We start from the raw sequence: 21398 nt of genomic DNA, 5'->3' as shown, positions 1-21398 counted from the left end.
GGGAGTCGGCCGAGTCCTCCCCTGGGGCCCACACGCCATTAATCAAGAAGAGATGGGGAGTGGCCACAGTGATCGCCCGCCAGGCGGCGGGGCTGTTGCCACGACCCCATGACCCAGCTTGCGTCATCAGGAGCACGGCTACAGTAATCAGCAGCTGGCAAGACCCGCCCGCGGCGGACGCGGCCTGTCGGCTCCGTACCAGACCAGTCGGCGGGGCCCACCAGTCGGCGGGCCCCAGCAGTCGGCGGAGAAGTCGGAGGTCGGAGGCACTGACGGCTGGGCCCGCGCCCAGTCGAATTACCATTGTACCCTTGGGGGGTAGGCCTATATAAACCCTTCAGGGCACCCATGCAAAGGATTGGATCCCAGTAGTTCTATACCATACCAGATAGAAGGAGAGAGCTAGCCTTGCCCTCTCCTACCACCAGACACAGCTCAAGGAGCAACCGTGTAAACACTTGACCATAGTGATCATGCGGAGACCCCGCAGAGCAGCAGTAGGGGTATTATCTCCCCGGAGAGCCCCGAAGCTGGGTAAGATTCGCCGGCGTGCATGTCTTCGCCTCATCCCGTTTCCAGGCACCGGCGACGTTCTACTCGCCCCCACCATGATAAGCCATCCGTTGGCATATGTCGCACCAAACCCCCGACATTTGGTGCCCACCGTGGGGCCTGGTGCACCGCCGTCCGGAGATCTGTTCTTGACGGGAACCCTTTTCCTCCCTGGCGAGCGCAGCCAGCCAGGCACGCTAGACGAAGTTTGCGTGACGCGCTGCGCGGCGTTGAGATCGCCTGCGCAGCCAGCTCCTTGGCCGAGCTTGTCGGCGAGGTCCGCCTCTCCGACGAACCTGCGTCCGACGCAGGCGCAGGCGGCCCCGAAAACCCCCTCGCGGGCCTCCTCGATCAACTCCACGTTTCCGGCGAGCCTGCCGTAGACTTGGAGTCCGTAGGTTCCACCGACCCGATGCTGGTCGACTCCGACACCGCGTTAGTCGACGCGTTCCCCACCAACGTGGTGGTCTACGACGAACCTCTCCCCCACGCGGAGAGCGACGGAAGCACCGTCACTGACGTGCTGGTCATCAGTCATGACGAGTTCCCTGGCGGAGGGACGCCCGACTCACTCGGCGCGGCGCTGTAAGACCTAGCTGCGCCCATTCCGGAAGATGCTGACGCAGAGACGTTAGAAGCGCGCCGCCTTCAGCTTGTTGAAGGCGCGAAGAAGCTGGCCAGCATGAGACGCTTGTCAGAAGCTTACCAGCGGGAGATGGATCGCGCTGTTGGCGGCTCGCCGGCCCCGGCAGGGCCCAGACGCCTTGGCGCGGTTCAGCAGCGTGGCGTAGCCATCGCCAGCCTGTTTGGGGCTAGCCGCCCCGTGTATGCCACGCCAGCGGAGAACATCCGAGCCGCCCAGGCAGCGGCGGATGAGCTGGACAATTTCGAGGGCGAAGAGCGCCGCCTCATGATGGAGCGAGTCCAGCGGTTTCTCGACGTGGCCGCCGCGCAGAACGAGGCCGGCTGCCGCACGGAGGCGTCGCAGCGGCCAAACGACGACCCGCACCGAGATCAAGGCGCGACGTCTCGGACGCCGACTGGCGGTGCCCGAGGAAGAAAGGACAAGGAGCCGGCTGTCAACCATAGTCGGACTCGGATTACCATAGAGCGCGACCGAGACGGCCGCCCGAGAGCAGTGGAACGACGGGACGACTGTCCGGCTCCCCCTCCCCGCAAGGAGAGGCGAGTCTCCCCGCCGCCTGTTGACCATCTGACTCTCGGTGACCGCCTTGGCCGCCGAGAGGGAGTTGGAGAGAATGACGCCCGCCACCGGATCGACCGACTTCACCGGTCCCTGGCGCTGGAAGAAGAAGACGAGCTGGGTCCACCTTGTTTCGGGCCTCGCATTCGGGACGAGCCCTTTCCCAGAGGGTTCACGCTCCCAAGAGACACGCCCAAGTATACCGGCTCCGTGAAGCCGGAAGACTGGCTAGTCGACTACTCCACGGCTGTCAGCATAGCAAACGGCAACAAGCGTGTCGCCGTAAAGTACGTTCCGCTCATGCTCCAGGGCACAGGCCGAACATGGCTGAACAGGCTAAAGCCCCACAGCATCAATAGCTGGGTCGACTTCACTGAAGCATTCGTCCGCAACTTCACCAGCACGTACAAGCGTCCTCCCAAGCCTCGTCAGGTCTCCTTGTGCGTGCAAGGTCCTGACGAGTCGACTCATCAAAACAGCCTGAGAAATATATTTTGAGTGAAACTTAATATATTTTTAGTGGTATATGTATATCAAAACAAGAGTGTTTGCTTTGAAGTTTGTGAACAAGCACTATTCCACTTTGGGTCCGCTGCAACGCACGGGCACATTGCTAGTCAAAGAAAGAAATCTCACGGTAGTCTTTTTTTTCTAGACGGGGGCTTTTGTGTGATTAAATAAAAAGAAAAGGAGTTTTTTGCAAAAGAAACTCGCCACATTGGCCCCTGTTTTCCTATCAAATACGTTTTAAACACCGATCAGCTCGATTAGCTGTGGCCTACCCCAAACTTGATACTGATTTACAAAAAGAACATAAAGTGATACCAATTTGTTGCCCTAGCCCCAATTGTGGTACTTATATGCAATTAACTCTGGTGCAATCAAACGAAACGAAACGAAACGAGGACAGATTCCCTTTAACAGTACAAATATAGATAATCTATCTACATGTGTTTTTCATGTACATATAAATAGCATTGTCCAATCTGCATGCAGGAACCATCTGATTATTGATCTATGATATCGTCTGTCGCCGTTGGTGTGGCCGCCGGCAATATTTGGCTGCTTCCTCCCCACTTCCTTATCCTCTCTTTGGCCAACATAGCCTGCACCGTAAAAAGTTCAGACATTTCTTAAAACAAAGATATGCTCAGGTATGATCGAGTCATTATCTATAGAAAAAAGAAAGACTGAGATCGAGTGATATTAGTGTAGTACTGCACACCTGATTCTCCCACTTGGCTCGGAAGCAAATTATGAGAAGTATAGCAGTCTGCAGCAGCGTGCCAATTGACATGCCCACCCAAATCCCCTTCAGTGCAGAGATACATTGTTGTATATTCAGAGCAGGTTATGAATCCAGAAATATTTTAAGTTGATTTGGTTTTGCCCTTACCAATGCACCAAGTTTTAGCTTGAAGCCAAAGAGGACTCCCAGTGGGATGCCAAACAAGTAGTAGCACACAATGTTTATGAACGCCACAAGCGTCTGCCACCCTGCTCCTATCGCCACACCTGCAAAGCGAGATGTTCCAATTGTCATTGGGCTCACTGGTTTAATTTGGTAACTGATTGGCGTAATGGTACGTGCCTGAGAGCACAGGTTGGATGCTGTTCAGGAAGATGGATGCTGCAAGAAGGTAGCCAAGCTTTGCAGCTCCCTTCACCACCCTGTCGTTGTCGCTGAAGAACCGTGGCAGCTCGGTCCTCCAGATGAGGAACACGGCGAGGAAGACCGCCCCGATGGCGGCCGACGTCGACACCGCTATGATCATGGAGAACTTGGCCGCCTTAGGCCTGTTCGCGCCCAGCTCGTTCGACACCCTAACACTGCATCTCGAGAACTTTCACATTAGCAAAAATACTGATGAATTTTGTACGTCTATTTTTATACAGTTGCAGTTTTGTGCTAGGAGTACTATTTGTGTTGTGCGTGCATTATCTATATACCTCACTGCTGCATTGAAGCCTATTGCCACCATAAGGGTCCAGAGCTGGTAATTGATGCTGTAAAACAATTTAGACACGTTGATGTAAAAAAAAGAGTCAGACATGGAATACCGTTTAATCTTCGTCAGACAAACTCTATTGTCTGTGCGCGCATAGTTATGTTGCAGGTTCGTCTGGTAAAAACTGCTTACCAAACGGACATGACGTCAACCTGGAGTTGAGCATTCTTCAGGAGACCCACAAGGATGAGCACTGCAGAGTAGTACCACAGCTCCAAGCTAGATAAGAACACATCGTGCATATACACAATTTAAATTAATCTGCTTGGTGATTGAATTATAATCGTATAGCAAGCTAAGAATTGAAACATGTACGAACCAGAGCATGACTGCGGAGGCGAGGGACAACTTGACAAAGGCGGTGAGATTATTGAAGGCCAGCACCGAGAATCCCTTCCACGCCTCCGGGAAGGAGCCGGAGACGAGGTAGGCGAACTGCGCAACGATGATGATCCACCAGGTGACATTCCCGATCATGGCGGCGCCAAAGAGGCCGTGGCCAAGGCGGGTGACGAAGACGTAGTTAAGCACGATGTGGAGGGCGAGCCCCGCGCCGGAGATGAAGGTCATGGCCCAGACCTTGCTCTGCGCCTGGAAGAACTTCTGCAGCGGGAAGTTGGCGGCGTAGGCGAACAACTGCGGGACGACCAACCGTGTGTACCGCCCGGCAACGGCGGAGATGGCAGTGGGCTGGTGGAGCGCCCGCAGGATGGGCGCCGTGAAGACATAGGTCGGCGCGAGTGCCAGCGCGGTGGCGCCGCAGATGATCCAGGAGCGCTGGATGTAGACGCCGAGCATGTCAACCTGCCCCGCACCCACCGCCTGCCCGCATAGCGTCTCCAGCGCGCTGCCCATGCCAACCTGCAAATGCAACCCCTAGCATCATCAGCTAGCGCGTGGTTTGTAGTTGCAACATATGCGTGCTCGAGAAAGAGTAAAATTTCAAACGCGCCAATGACACGTGGTGGGCTTCAGCCAGAAGTAGTTGAACACACCGAGATATAGTCACACCACACGGTGCACATACTCTATGTGGAAGGCAATATCGTCACACCACAAGTTTGCGTGACAAAAATCCACTCTAGCCACTCCTCTTTTACTGTTGGAGGCATGCGGTAAAGATCAATGTATTTCATTTCCCCTTTATCTCTGTCGATGGTCAATGCTAAACCTCTCTTGATTCTTCCTTTCTCCCTCTCGGCCACCCCAACGGTCCACCACCATCGACATCTTCATCTTCAGTGGCTACCGCCATTGGATCAGCCTCCAATTCAGCGTCTTCCCAATGAACTACTACCTCCGTCTCGGTTTATAAGTCATCCGCGTAGTTTTCGGTCATCGATTTGAGAAATTAAATATGTGTTATATGTCACGAAAAATATATCATTAGGTTTCTACATGGATGCACTTTCTAAATATATTTTTGTTATATTTAATACATATTTAGATAGTTAAATTATCGGTCTAAAACTATGCGAATGACTTATACACCGGGATGGAGGTAGTACTCATCTACACCTCCTTTCATGGCGTTGTTGCCACCACACAGGGCCCCAACCCCTCATATTTACATACAACCCTCACGCACTCCCTGCTCATGGGTAACCAACAAACATGTATAGGCTATTTAAAACAAATATTTGATATAGTATATGAACATATTTAAAATAATAAAGTAGTATATATACTACCACATGATAGTAGATAAGACGTGAGTGTAACAAAACCAAATGGTAGGATGCAGCAAGTTTAAAATTGAAGTTATAGGTTTGTCCAAAGTCAATCTTTTTTAAGTTTGACCAACCCTACAAAAAAAATGATACGCCACTGTTCAAAAAATCGGTCGATTCAGTGATTTATCGTCCGATTTATCGCTAATCGGTGGGTGACCGGTAAGATTATGCCATATAATCGAGAACGGTATTTTGGAGCTCGACCTCCATGGACGCTCTTTTAATTTTTTAAAAAATTCATACTTTTTGGTTTCAAATTTTTTGATAAAAATTGTACAAGTATATAAGGATGTGATGTGTATGTGTGTAAAATTTCAGGATGAAATACCTTAAGACGTGATCTGTGCAAAAAGAACAAACTCATGGACTTTTTGAATGAATAGTATCATGTGTTGAAAAGTCATAGATTTGTCTTTTTGCATAGCCCTCATTTCAACCTATTTCGTCCTAAAAATTTACACACATAAGTGTTATTCCTACATCTATGTCTGTATTGTTTTTAGAATTTTTTGAAATGTAAAAATATGAATTTTTTGGAATTTTGAACTTTTCAAAAACTGGCCTCCATGGAGGTCGAGCTCCAAAAGCAATTTTCACATATCGTCATCATTTATCGTTTGGACCGATTTATCGCTCTGACAAGCGATTTATCAGGAATATACCGATAAATCGGGACTATTTCTAGCACTATGTGTGCAAGAACTATGTTTATTTCTGTTTTGTGGATCTTATTATGTAATATGTATGGTTGTCCTGTTTTGTTTATCATGTACAGCGATTCAAAGACAAGGAACCAAGATAACACTTCTGTCCAATATTTGTTTCTGTTGAACATATCATATTTTAGTGTGAGAAACCTGGGATTTGTAAAAAAAATGGCCATTAATAGTCAACCGATAAAATCGATAAATCGCCCGATTTTCGATTAATCTCTAATCCCCAGCCAACCCAGAGGCAGCGATAACTGATATCCTCAACATTTAACGGTCTACAATACCAAATACGTATAGTACAAAAACTATTTCATAAATAATTTCTTGAGATTAATTTGATATTCTAGATGTTAATAAAAAAATCTATAGACTTGGCATGACATAAACAAGTTTGACTTGTTGCGACAAAATTATTTTAAAACGGAGTTAGTAGGTACTACGTTCCTCAAAACTTATTATTTGTCCCCTTCGTATTTTGTGCGAAATTTTGACCTTAGATTTAACTAACAAAATGTTAATGCATGTGATAAAAAATAATATCATTGGAAACTATGTCCAAATATGAATTCAGAAATATAATTTTTTGTGACATGCATTATTATTTTCTTAGTTAAATCTATTACCAAAGTTTAGCACAAAAGTAAGGGGACCAATAAACCAGAACCGAGGTAGTAACAAGTAGGAATGCACGCTAAATGACGTTCACCAATATATAAGCATGTTAATTGGCGTGCCTGCCTACGTTCTTCGTGCGTACCATGACACCATAGGCGAAGCCCTCGATGACGTTTATAGCGACGGTGACGGCGCCGAGCTCGACCTCCCCGATGTGGCCGACGAAGCCGATGGTGACGAAGCCGATGGAGAACTGGAACACGGTGGTGAGGATCGCCGGGAGCGCGATGTGCCACAGCACCTTTGACTCCTGCCAGCTCTTGCTCCCCATCTGAACCATCTCCGCGCGGCCGGCGCCGACGGTATATATGAAGTAGCTAATCCAAATCTACCTGTCGAACTCTCTTGCAACTTACTCTGTATACATGAACTCCCGGCCGACACATGCTCTGGCTAGAGCTTGCTGTTTCTGTACAAAGCCTGGTCGCAGCTAGCCAGCGAGCACACCTATATGTAGTAGCACCCGTTGGCTGTTGATGCATCGTTGTCGAGTCTAGCTTGTTGGGTGAAGTTGGGCCTCGTACACAGCTCTCCTTGGCCAGGTCGTGCCCAGCGAGGGGTTACACAGGTTAGGTCACTGGATGCGGCAGGTCGATCGGGTGGGTAGGTGGGATCGAAACCCCTCAAAAGAAAATTTAGGTAGTAGGCGGGACTGGGAGTCGATCGCCTCGCTTGGCGCCAACCAGTGTTGTGGATTTCCTCTGATTTCAGAGGTTTCCACTATTTATCGAGGGAATTTATCATTGATCTGCCGAAGGGAGATGTTTTCATATTAGTTTACTTTTTCAATCGGTCTGTAGCATATGCTTTTGTGCTTTCCTGCTATTCTTGTACATATTCCTGTCTTCTATAAAAACTAAGTTGAGAATGCTCGTGTGATGCTACGGAGTAACGGAAAAACATAATGATTAGATATATGCTCTTATTCAGAAATAGAACGACAGCATCTTATTTCTATTCACCCCCTCCGTCCACCCACCTTTATTCTCACAACCATGTGTTAGCCCTCTTTCCAAATTCTTGTACTTGTACCGATTATATACTTTTTTTTCTTGAGCCATGGGTGTGGACAGTCTGCTAGGTAACTTGAGCCATCTACCTACGCCTTAGTATGTGTCCATGTCCAATGCATGTCTCTGACAACACACATTAATCAAGGATTTAGACAAACTGTCAGCTACAACAGTTTTTTTTATCGAATGTGGAATGACTTTCTTGGAAACTCGATGTGAACTACACAATTCACTATTCCTACTTGATACAAATAATTTGAATTATCACATCTCAGCGATCAACATGCCTCACCCGCAAAAATAATAATCAAGCCTCACTTATTCAAGTATCAATTTTTTACTATATGTGGTCACCAACCATATAATCTCTTGTCTAAGTGCATGTTTTCTCATTGTATGTGGCACCAAAATATAATCATTTGAAATTCATACCCATTACAACATATTCCAATCAAAATTAGAAATATCCTTCTTTCTTTTAGAAATAGAGGAGGACCCCCGGCCTCTGCATCTGGACGATGCATGCAGCCACTTTATTAATTATTCACATAAGGCCTTACAAAGTCATACAAGAGTAAGACTAAAGCCACCGTCTAGGCAACATCTGCCGCTACTCCTATCCAGTTGATGTAGGGATGCTGATAGTCTGGGCATAATACCAAACAGACCTCGCAACAAACCTAACATCTATGACCTGAGGTCCCAACCAGGACGCCTTCCGGGTATGGGGCACCCACCAGTCCGGCACCCTCTTTAACCCGGACGCCTGCCGGGTATGAGGCCGCCGCAGCCACCTGCCACCAATCCATCTTCAGAGCTGTACTGTTGCATCTACCGTGCCAGGTCCCTCTGCCATCGACGCCACCACGACGCCAAACGGCGTCGTCCTCCTGCGTGAGTCCATCCTCGCACATCGGTCGCCGAATCTGCACTACACCATGCCGTCGAGATCCGTCACCATCAATGTGTAGGATGAAGCACCGCTCCACCTAAGATGTGGTCCACTGGTCCCTCGAGCCCGTGCACACCTCCAAGAACGACGCCCCCAAGGAGGGAACGACATAAGAACGCCGCCGTCTTCCGATCAACTGATCTAGGGTTTCCCCTGGAGGTAGCAGACAGTGACCTTGAAACTCTCCTCGGCGATGCCTTCAAGAAGAGAATGTCGCAAAATAGCGCCGCCACCGCCGGCTTTGGCAGTAAGCCGAAAGCAAGTTTTCACCCGGATCTGTCCGAAGGACCTCCATCAAGCATCTCGTGCACGGATCACCGCCATCTCTGCTGAGGACTGGACGATGGATCCAGGCCGCCGCCTGACCGGCCACGGCACCACCGCGGTGCCTAAGCCGGCGCCGTCAGGCCCACCATGCCTGCCTGTAGACGCCCTCCAGATCTGTCGGCTCACGGACGAGGCCCGCGATCTAGGCCGCCGCCACAGGTGCTCCTCGGCCACGGGGAGAACGCGCCTGCACTGTCGTTGCCGTCACACTCGCCGCCGGGCGCCCGCTGCTCCTTGCTGCTGGTGCACCGCCAATCCATGAGCCGTCGCCGCCGACAGGAGATCGCCACCACCGCGCGAGGGGGAGGGCCCCGCAGCCGCCGTCACTGGCCAGGCAACACCGGCGTGGCCTTGGGCGGCGGCAGGAGGAGGGAGAGATGAGCGGAGGCCTAGGGCCGGCGCGGTAGATCGCCCCCCGTGTCGCCAGGGGCTGGCGACGCGGGGGTAGGGAGTTTCTGTTCCGAGAGATGGTCTGGAGATGTATTGTTTAATCCCCACGACCAAAAATGGTGGAAATATCCTTCTTGGAATACAATATTCACTAAAATGGTCCTTACCTTTCTCTGAAACAAAACAAATAAACTCCATATATAGCATCCTAGTGAGAACGTTCACTAAAACAAATTGACCTGTCCAAAAATGGTATATGCAAAGCTGATGGGGGCAAAAGATGGGCCGCTGCACCAAGGGGTTGCATGGCATTTGAGCTGGATGGAAGCAACATGAGTGATTGAGTTTATTATCATGACCAAAATACCCAAACGAAACAAAACATATATAGTGCTAAATTGTGGAACTTTATTTGGAGTTCAGTAAACAAGCATCCCTTTGACTGTCCATGTAAAACATTCAAAGATGCACGGGCCACGGCAAGCAGCAGCTTGTCTTGGATGGTGGCCAGCGAGCAGCTAGACCTCCAAGGTCCGCACCGGGTGCTTCGCTAAGCAATGCTCCATGGATATCAGCAGTGCCCATCAACTGAGCGAGCATTCTCAATAAAAATCCACCAATTTGCCCATTCAAGAACACAAAGTTCCTTTGTAGCTCAGGCTACATGGAACCTCTTATTCTCAACCCTCCAGCCTTACTTTGAGATCCGTACTCTCCAACTAACTTACCACACAAAGATTTCTCTTTTTTGTTTCTCTAAAATGAAACCACATATGAACTTCAAACTTTGCAGATCGAATAAACATTAGAACATCAATGTGTGATAAAACTTTCACATTTTTTGGTCTGATATAAATATAGAAAATGAGATTTTGTTTGACTAAAAATATTATTTTAAGTATTTAAAATGCATGAAAAAATCTGAAAGTTTTTTCCCAGATTGTAATTAGAATGTATTGCTGTTCTGCAAAATTTGAAGTTTATATGTTGTGTCGTTTGAGAGAAACAAAAAAGACAAATGCGTCTGCACGGATCGCGATGCAGAAATGGATGGCAAAAATAAGGGGTACCGTGTAGCCTGAGCTACAGAAAACCACACTTAAGAACACAACGAGTGCCAAGGCAACAATTCTCTGTATCTTGCACGGATTGGTCCGTTACAGGCTACTTTTTTAAACAATTTCTATCAGAGATCTATTGCAGCTTCTTGTCCAGTTTAGGAGATTCAACAAAATGCAGCTTGAGAGATCTCTCCGCTATCGGATGAAACTTGGATCCCACGTTTGCACTTTTTATTACACAAGGCAAAGGAAAAAGAAATAATGAGATGGAAGCTAATTAAGCATTTTGAACAAAATCAAGAGTAGTGATGTTACATTGTTACTGTCTAACGGAGCAACAGGTACAGTTTTGGAGGTGAACTTGGTGCAATATGCCAATATACCCCTAAATAAGAGATCTCAAGTCTCAACACAATTTTCAGTATTGTCTTATGTTATTTGCCAACCAATTAATACCACAACAGGTAGTGGATTATATAATTTATTTTTTTAAATGGTCACCGCGGGGAGTTAATCCCAACTGAATATTTCATTCGATTTTGCCTAGAAGCCTCGCTGCTCCATGCAAGACAGATTCAAGGTAACATACCCTCCGCACCAGCTGTGGTTGATCCCCTACATAGAATTCAGAACTCTGCCGCTAACCTCAGCTGCAACCTGGAACTTTGCCGACCTCTCTCTCTCTCTCTCTCTCTCATCAGCCCTGTTATCCGTGCAGACTCATCCAATCTATCTGAGCTTTCATTGTTTTTTGAAATGGAGGATTGCCCCCGGTGCCTCTGCATCAAAATGATGCATACAGCCATATTATTAATCATAATACGCACCAAGTATGTAGTACGATACAAGAACTCAAAATGAGTTGAAAAGAGACAAACAAAGCCACAAACGGCAAAAATAGGACTAGAAGACTATACACCTATCCTATAGTTAGACCGCCATCCAAACCGGTTGCAGGTACCAGCCAATCTAACACATGTTGTTTTGAAGCATCTCCAAAGGTGAAAAGTAAACAATGTATACCACTAGTCGTTAGTGATATCCTTTTGGCTAATTAGAGAGTTGTCATATCTATTAAAAATTTAAATATAACAAAAAGGAAGAGGCATCCAAGGTTTTGGTCGATAACTATTCCTAGATAAGTAACCTCTCATCTCCATGAATGTATGTAGCAACCAAGAAGCCTAACTAGGTTTTTGTGTTACAATTTAGCAACCAGTACTATTTATTTTTGAACTCCAGTATCCCTTGCGCAGAATCCTTACTAAGCCTTTTGATTGCAACTTACGAAAAAGGGTTTTCCCCCGCTTTATATTATGAAGCATGCATGAACACAACAACAAAGCATCCGATACAAACATACACCACACACCCAAGGCAAGATACATGAATGCCGGGCACCGACACACAACCACAATGACTACAAAGCACCTAAAAGATGAGCAAAACGGATCCGCTTAGAGCCGACGGAGATCACCACCACGACGAGCGATCTTCCGGGAGAATGTGTGACGGACATGCCGGCCTGAGGACTCCAAGACGGTGCCTCCAGGAAGGGCACGAGCACGAACGTCGCCACCGTCCGATCTGAGGATCAAGTTTTCACCCAGAGTAAGATGCAAGGAGTAGAAGCACAACGACGGAGCCTGCAAGGAGGACACGACGTTCACGGACGTCGTCACCATCGACCAGTATACGGACTGGATAGGTGATGCACCCCGGTGCTTCAACTCTTCCGCCGCCCCGGTCCATCAACACCCGCAACCATGCCGCCCAAGCGGCCATGGTTGCCTGCCCGCATCCGAGTCATGCAATCCGCCCACGACCAACGTGTGACTCCCACCGCCAGGGCCGCCGCCCCACCATGAGACCACCCCGTAGCAACCAAAGGCCATGACTTTGCTCATATTTGCTACCCCAACCACCTCCAGAACCACCGGCGGCCAGCCTGCCTCGTGAAGGGCTGCGACCATACATCGACCGAGGGAAGGGGGAAGCGGAGAAGTGGCCCATGGCCACGCCCGACGCCATGCCGGCTCCAGCTCCCCCTAAAACCGAGTTCCGCCCCGCGTCAAAGGCCCAGGACACTGGGAGGCATCGGCCGCCGCCAGACATCGGAGAGGAAGGGTGGCCGAGCTATCACCGCCGCCCAGAGACGCTACCGGGGGACCCGCCCGAGGCGAGCGCCGCCACCTAGCCACAAGGGCCTGACTGGGAGGGATCAGCCCACCACCTCTGCTGCCATGCCCCCTCCCACCAGAGAACCACAGCCAGAGAGGGCCGCCCACGACCCGGTCGGCCGCAACCCGCGGCGCCGAACGCGACGTCAAGGCGATGTTGGAAGCACCGCTGCCGACACTACAAGAAAGTTGTTAATACATGACGGACCTAGTCCGTCACAGATCAACCAAAAACTGTCATGCGTGCCCACCCATGACGGATTTGAAATCCGTCATGTGTATCGCGTCATAATTTCACATATAACCTTCCATGACGATCCTTGGCCGTCATGGATCTGCCCTAGGCCCGCCCGGCCCAAACTAGGATATGACGGAACAAGCCGTCACCGATTTTCATGACGTGGAAGCAACATGGACCTAACTTGGCGTCTACGTGGATCTGACATGGAGGCGAGCATGGCCCTGTAGTAAAGCCCAATTAGGGTTTTGGCCTAATAATTTCATTCCAGTCCGCCACATTAACCCCCTTTTTTAGTCCAGCCTGTTTTCTCGATGTATCACAATTTACAACAAGACAACCAATTATATTTATTCAAAAAATAGCATTTGTTCACAAGACAATACAAGTCTGATTCAAAAAACAAAATTAATATCAAAACATCACAAGCATATCTAGAAGGCGCTATAAGCATTTAAAAAATCAAGTAACATGACTTCGTTGAAAATGCACCACTAGGTGATTTTAATCTCCAACACTACATAGCCAATTCCACGCAGCTATTTGGACTCAAGTAATCCTACTGAAAAACTTCAATCTCCAGATTAACTGCAAAACCTGCAAAGAATCCAAAACACATACAAAATTATAATAAGTTATAACAGCCAGCTCCCAAATGAATACAAAGAGCACTAATTAGTTGATTTTCCAAGCAATCATCCGATGCACACACCACTATTATACTAAGGTAGCATAAAAAATGTGGGCAACGCACGGTAAGAAAAAGCATAATAGTATTATTGGAGGCATACTACATTGAGCCATTCAAAGTGAAGGGCTGATCTACTATATTGAGCCATTCAATCTCATTGAGCATGAAAAGACCTTCAGATTAGTAGTATTTGGTTTGTAAATAGGAATCTTTTAGGCATGCATCGAACTGCCCGTGATCTCTACTTGTTAATTGAAGCATGCTAGTTGTAACTCTGATATCTAGACATCTCTTCTATCTGTGACCTTTTTGTATCTAATTTAGTATGTTTCAGTCAGAGCAAGTGTATGTTCAGGACCTGCAACACTCATGGTTGTGAGCTATATGTATAATCTCAGCATATGTATACAGCTGCATGCTGAACACTTATTATGTGTAGTTAGAGCAATTGATTTCTTAATGTAAAAGGATACAGTGTCATTTTTCTTAAGAGTAAATGAGTAGTTTGTGACAATGACACTAGACTCTTGTGGAACTATGACTTTGCCATTGATTATTTCTATTTATAAAAATACCATTGGTATGTTAGTTTATTTCCATTTAGAACTGTTACTATGATGTCAAAGTACTCTGACTGAGTTGGCTATGTTTTGGTCAGAAACAGCTGTGGTCTGACTCTGTTTCCATATTCTCATGGACCAATGTTTGTACAGGGTAAGCTTATTCCTCTTGCCTAGAATTCATGGATGAACTAATGGTCCTGGATATATGGTTTATTCAGACATAGGGTAAATATTGTTCCTGACATCTTTATGTATTGGGTGAAAATTAGATGGCAGAACCTATAACAATTGGGTGAAAATTTGATGTTCAAAAATTTTCAGGAACCTATAAATATTTAGGCTGAATCATTGCCTCTTTATTTAGACAGATGAGCACGTTCGGTCAGTCAAAGCCCATCCTAACAAAAAAAATAAGATGGCAGGGGAGAGGAAGATGGGGATTGAGGTGCTCACATGGGCAAGGGAGAGCCTCCAGTGGTCCAAATGCTGCAGAGGAGAGGAGGTGGGGTCGCCGCCGTGCAGCCCAACGCGGGCGAACACAATGAGCTAGGAGACGCCATCCAGAAGGTGGAGAGGGCGCGAGGCCGCGCGGTGTGCAATGGAGCGAAGCCGCTGGAGACGTGCCGACGATGGACGCGACGCTGCAGTCGAAACCCTAGCCACAGGCTAGGCGTCGTGGGCGAGCGCCGGAGAACAGGAGCGGCGGATCCAGCTGCCTGGAGGACGGAGGGGTCGGAGACCAGCTCATGTGTGTGTTGCGCGGTGGTGGAGTCACCGGAACCGGCGGGCGTTGGCTGCGATGCGTGTGGGATGCGGCGGATCTGGTAGCTGCTGGTGCTGCAAGGTGAGAGGAGAGAAGGGGGAGGGCCAGCGGCGAGCAATGGCAGGAGGAAGGCGAGGAGATGGTTGGTGGCGGCAATGTGGGAGGGACGATGGGGAATCAGAAGGGGCTGCGGGGGAGGGAGAGGATGAGGGTTAGGGTTAGAATTTTATATGGGTGAAGTCTACGCGGGCTTTGGCGGGCTTGCGGGGCTCTGCCAGGCCGTCCATGACAGTTTCTGAAAATGTCACCAAAAATCCGTCATGGATTAACAGATTTCTTGTAGTGCGACACCACACTGGCCCTCACCACCGCCATGTCGTCCGCCGCCCGCTGCCACACCACCATCGCCGGCCTGCTCAGGGGCACCGATGCGCCACCACGCCCGACACCGAGCGTTGCGCCCCACCCGCGAGATCGGATCCGCGCCAACCCCCACGCACGGGGGACGAGAGGGCCTCGCCGCCGCCAGCGACGACCGGGCTTCGCCCAGCCGCGCCCTTTGGCGGCGGCAAGGGAGGAGGGGGAGGCGGAGGGGGGGTTTGGCAGCGGAGATTTGAGGCCCTCCCCGACGCCTCGCGAGTGGCGGCGGGGGAGGGAGGGGAGGGGAGCGGGGGAGAGATTGAGTAGCGTCTGGTGTGTGCTGAACATCTTGATTTCAACATCACTAAAACCTTCCAACATTCTCTACATCATTGCATCGTCATGTAAACATCGACAACAAGTGTTTTACTAAGCCTTTGGATATGGCATTCATTCTTTGGTTGCTGGGCTCTCACAATGACTTGAATGTGTTGTCGAGATCACCTCTGTTTTCTAGGCTTATTAAAGGTGAAGCTCCTACTTCGGACTACTCGGTCAACGGGAACAACTACGCGATGGATTACTACCTTGCGGATGACATCTATCCACCATGGGTCGCCTTGGTCAAAACAATTTCGCGTCCAAAAGGTAACAAAAACATTCACTTTGCCCAATGTCAAGAAGCTGCTAGGACATATGTCGAGAGAGCCTTCGGTGTGCTTCAGAAGCACTTTGCAATTGTTCGTGGCCCTGCGGAGTACTGGAACTCGAAGGTTCTATGGCGGATCATGACTTGTTGCATCGTATTGCATAACATGATCATTAAATATGGGAGAGTTATGCCTGAGAACTTTTGGTAAATCACCAATGGGACTCCGGTTGAGCCAGAGTATGATACGAACAAAATCTTAGCATTCCTTGAGGAGCATCGCAAGATCGAGAACCGTCAAGTTCATTCTCAGCTCCAACAATGTCTAGTTAAGCATCACTGGCAGCGTCTTAGTGAGTCCTAGTTGTTCTATCATATGCTACTTTGCTACATTTGAACCGAACCATTCGATGTGTTTAAATTTGAATAATTCAGACTGTAAACTTTGAATTCGGTTTGTAAACTATATTGGTGATTTGCGTGAACATTCATATTTATGTTTAGTTTCTATATGTGTGCTAATCTATAGTTGCAATTTATACTAGAATTGCAAAGTTTAGAAAAACAAAATTTTACTCCGTTAGGGGTGAGCCAGCGGCAGGGGTGGAGGTGAGGAGGTGCGGGGGCACGCAGGACATGCGTGTAGGGAGCGGGTTAGGTTGGGAGGAGATGCGGGGAGTTTGTGGGAGTGAGGAAAGGGACGACCGAGTCCAATGTGAACCATTTTTGACGCGATCGTGCAAGGAGGAGATTCAACAGTCATGGTGGTCCTGTGCGGGTCGGATCCAACGGTCCACAGGCGACCGACCGAGTGTTTAGGCCGGCGCGCCGGCTCTTAGTACTGACCAATTAATTAGCTCCAAGTCTATTCGTTCCGATCACGTGCCCCTCCTCCTCTCTTCGAAGAACGAGCGTCCCCCTTGCCGCCCCGCTTCTGCTTCGAAACCTTCTGGTTGTGCCAACCTGGGTTTGTCGCAGCGGTGGCCGCCCGGTGGCGCAAGGCGCGTGATGCCCCCCATCGAGCCCTCTCGGCCGTCGACTCCTGGCACTTTCGTGCTAAGCTGTCCCGGCAATTCATGAAAGGATGAGGTGCTAACGTGGACCGGGACATACGCGAGCGTAAGAAAGCCCTCCTTGAGGCCATCCAGTCCCTCAATCTACGCGCTAATGCCGCAGGCCTCTCGGCCGAGGAATGGAGGCTTAGGTACGACCTCGAAGACCAGTTCACAGTCATCTACACGGATGAGGAGGCCTACTGGCGCTTACGAGGTACGCAGAATTGGGTCCTCAAGGGGGATGCCAATACCGCCTACTTCCAGGCCATCGCCAACGGTCGGTGACGTGGTAACTCCATCCCGCTCCTTTGGAACGGTGAGACCCTCCTGTAGTGGCTGGAGGATATCCGGGCCCATGTAGACGGCTTTTACAGAGACCTATTCTCTGCCTCCGCTCAGGGAGGTCTTGCCCTGGCGCACGACATTTGGCCGGCCCACAGCTGTGTCTCTCCTGCTGACAACGCAACCCTTACGACCCCGTTCTCCAAGGCTGAAGTGTGGGTGGCAATTAAGGGTATGAACCCTTCTTCGGCCCCCGGTCCGGATGGCCTCCTAGTGAAGTTCTTCCAGACTTTCTGGGAGGTAGTAAAACCCGGAGGTGATGGCCCTGTTTGAGGAATTCTTTGTAGGGTCCATTGACCTCACTAGGCTGAATTTTGGGCTAATCACCCTCATCCCCAAAGTAACCAGGGCTTCGGATATCCGCCAGTTTTGGCCGATTACAGTGATTAATGTCATCTTCCGCATCCTCGCGAAGGGGTACGCCATTAGGGTGGGCCCCATTGCCGACCGGATCACTCACCATGATCAGTCGACATTTATCCAGGGTCGGTATATCCTTGACGGAGTTCTGGTTTTTCACGAAGCACTCCATGAGGTTCACACCAAACACCTCAAGGCAGTCTTCCTGAAACTGGATTTCCTAAGGCGTATGACACGGTCAGTTGGCCCTTCCTTCGGGAATGCTTGTTGTGGAAGGGCTTCGACGACAGGTGGGTATCCCGGGTGATGCAAATGGTCTCCTCAGGCCAGACCGCGGTGAACATTAATGGCGAGGTTGGCCCATACTTCCCCACATTCTGTGGGGTGCGCCAGGGCGACCCCTTCTCACCGTTCCTCTTCAACATGGTTGTCGATGCTCTGGCAGCCATCTTAGATAAAGCCAAGGCCACGGGCCACATTAAGGGCATAGTCCCGCATCTAGTTGGGGGGAATGGGATATCCCTCCTCCAATATGCGGATGACACAATTATCATGGTGGAAGGCTTGACGAGCGACATATGAACTTGAAGTTCCTCCTGCTGTGCTTCCAGCAGATGTGTGTGTTGGAAATATGCCCTAGAGGCAATAATAAAAGGATTATTATTATATTTCCTTGTTCATGATAATTGTCTTTTATTCATGCTATAATTGTGTTATCCGGGAATCGTAATACATGTGTGAATAATAGACACCAACATGTCCCTAGTAAGCCTCTAGTTGACTAGCTCATTGATCAACAGATAGTAATGGTTTCCTGACTATGGACATTGGATGTCATTGATAACGAGATCACATCATTAGGAGAATGATGTGATGGACAAGACCCAATCCTAAACATAGCACAAGATCGTATAGTTCGTTTGCTAGAGTTTTCCAATGTCAAGTATCCTTTCCTTAGACCATGAGATCGTGTAACTCTCGGATACCGTAGGGGTGCTTTGGGTGTACCAAACGTCACAACGTAACTGGGTGACCATAAAGGTATACTACGGGTATCTACGAAAGTGTCTGTTGGGTTGACACGGATCAAGACTGGGATTTGTCACTCCGTATGACAGAGAGGTATCACTGGGCCCACTCGGTAATGCATCATCATTATGAGCTCAAAGTGACCAAGTGTCTGGTCACAGGATCATACATTACGGTACGAGTAAAGTGACTTGCCGGTAACGAGATTGAACGAGGTATTGGGATACCGACGATCGAATCTCGGGCAAGTAACATACCGATTGACGAAGGGAATTGTATACGGGGTTGCTTGAATCCTCGATATCGTGGTTCATCCGATGAGATCATCGAGGAGCATGTGGGAGCCAACATGGGTATCCAGATCCCGCTGTTGGTTATTGATCGGAGAGCGATCTCGGTCATGTCTACATGTCTCCCAAACCCGTAGGGTCTACACACTTAAGGTTCAGTGGCGCTAGGGTTGTAGGGATATGTATATGCAGTAACCCGAATGTTGTTCGGAGTCCCGGATGAGATCCCCGACGTCACGAGGAGTTCCGAAATGGTCCGGAGGTAAAGTATTATATATAGAAAGTGTTATTTCGGCTATCGGGACAAGTTTCGGGGTCACCGGTATTGTACCGGGACCACCGGAAGGGTCCCGGGGGTCCACCGGGTGGGGCCACCTATCCCGGAGGGCCCCATGGGCTAAAGTGGGAAGGGATCCAGCCCAAAGTGGGCTGGGGCGCCACTTCCCCTAGGGCCCATGCGCCTAGGGTGGGGAAACCCTAAAGGGGGCGCCCCCTTGCTTGGGGGGCAAGCCCCCCACCCCTTGGCCGCCGCCCCCCCTAGGAGATTGCATCTCCTAGGGCCGGTGCCCCCCTAGGCCCCCTATATATAGTGGGGGGGGGGAGGGAGGGCCTCTCACCTACGCCATTGGTGCCTCCCTCTCCCTCTCCAACACCTCCTCCTTCTCCATAGAGCTTGGCGAAGCCCTGCCGGAGTACTGCAGCTCCATCACCACCACGCCGTCGTGCTGCTGCTGGAGCCATCTTCCTCAACCTCTCCTTCCCCCTTGCTGGATCAAGAAGGAGGAGACGTTACGCTGACCGTACGTGTGTTGAACGCGGAGGTGCCATCCGTTCGGCGCTAGGATCTCCGGTGATTTGGATCACGTCGAGTACGACTCCCTCATCCCCGTTCTCTGAACGCTTCCGCTCGCGATCTACAAGGTACGTAGATGCATCCAACCACTCGTTGCTAGATGAACTCATAGATGGATCTTGGTGAAACCGTAGGAAATTTTTTTGTTTTCTGCAACGTTCCCCAACAGTCTGTCCTCAGGACAACTTCGACAAGAGTGCGGTAATGGTCTTGGGATACTACCAAGACGAACGGAAGAGCATCGCGGATCAGCTCAATTGCTAGCTTGGGTGTTTCCCCACAAATTATTTGGGGATCCCCATTAGTGATTCGAGGCTCATGGTGGCAGAGCTACGCCCCACGGTGGGGAAGCTTCAACACCGCATCGAGCCCTGGCAGGGCCGGTGGCTCTCGAAGGCGGGCCGGACGATGCTTATTAACCGATCCCTTGCCAGCCTGCTTTTATTCATCATGAGCTTCTACAACCTTCCCGAGACTCTGCATCATGAGATTGCCACAGTTCAGGGGCGCTTCTTCTGGACCGGCGAGGGCGATAAGCAGAAACACCACATGGTTCGCTGGTCGGAGATCTTTAAACCGCGCGACCAGTGTGGTCTCGGGATCACGTCCTCCAAAAGCATGAACATAGCCCTCCTAACGCGGTGGTTGTGGCGGATTGCCAATGGAGAGGGTGGCCTGTGGCTTCGCCTCATTCAGCAGAAACACCTCCGTGGCCAACCTCTCGCCTTCTACCAGCGGTCTGGAGGCTCCCAGTTCTGGCAATCCATTATTCAGCTCCCGCCTATCCTCCTTATCAGCACCTCGATCGCGGTTGGATTGGGCACCGCCATGATGTGTCCTGTTCTCCATCGCGGCTGACCCACAGATCTCTGTCGCGACGGCCCTTATTGACTTAGGGCAACTCGCGTTCCTGAGAGCGTTTGGCCCGGCTGAGAACGCTGATTCGCATGAGCTACTGGAATGCATCACGTTACACGAGCCTGATCTTGAGTTAGGAGATGACCATTCCAGGTGGTGGCTAGAGCCATCTGGGCAATTCTCCACTAAATCTCTATACCAGGCCATCACACCTTTGCTGGGTCATGAGGCGCTCACCACCATCTGGGAGATCCGGCTCCCCTTGAAGATTAGGACATTCTTGTGGCAATGGATTCACGGCTGCCTCCCATCCGGCGTGGAGGTCCTGAAACGCAAGGGCCCAGGTGATGGGTGGTGCCCGCTCTGTGGGCCTGAAGAGGATTCGAACCATATCTTCTTCACCTGCGTGTCCGCGCAGTTCCTATGAAGTTGTTTCCGCGAAATAGTGGGTGAAGGCTAGGACCACAACAACTTCCCCGCACACTTCGCCGAACTCCAGGCGTTATCACCCTCAGTTCGCCACATTAGGTGGATGATC

At 49.8% G+C, this 21398-nt stretch overlaps 1 protein-coding gene across 1 annotated transcript; it reads right to left on the bottom strand.

Moving 5' to 3' along the window:
- Positions 1-2603: 2603 nt before the first annotated feature.
- On the bottom strand, positions 2604-7202 carry LOC147987355 (protein DETOXIFICATION 29-like). Its single transcript, XM_087540317.1, has 8 exons — positions 6969-7202; positions 4085-4626; positions 3898-3984; positions 3707-3763; positions 3348-3586; positions 3153-3271; positions 2982-3068; positions 2604-2862 (listed from the first exon to the last, which is right to left on the bottom strand). Exons 1-8 carry the CDS (start codon positions 7164-7166, stop codon positions 2764-2766), a joined length of 1428 nt encoding a protein of 475 aa, XP_087396443.1. The 5' UTR covers positions 7167-7202; the 3' UTR covers positions 2604-2763.
- Between the last annotated feature and the right edge of the window lie 14196 nt (positions 7203-21398).

The sequence above is a fragment of the Triticum urartu genome, chromosome 2A (assembly GCF_056163025.1).
Source record: "Triticum urartu cultivar PI428250 chromosome 2A, HENAU_Tu73, whole genome shotgun sequence".
NCBI lineage: Eukaryota > Viridiplantae > Streptophyta > Magnoliopsida > Poales > Poaceae > Triticum > Triticum urartu.
This window is presented reverse-complemented; position numbering and strand designations above follow the sequence as displayed.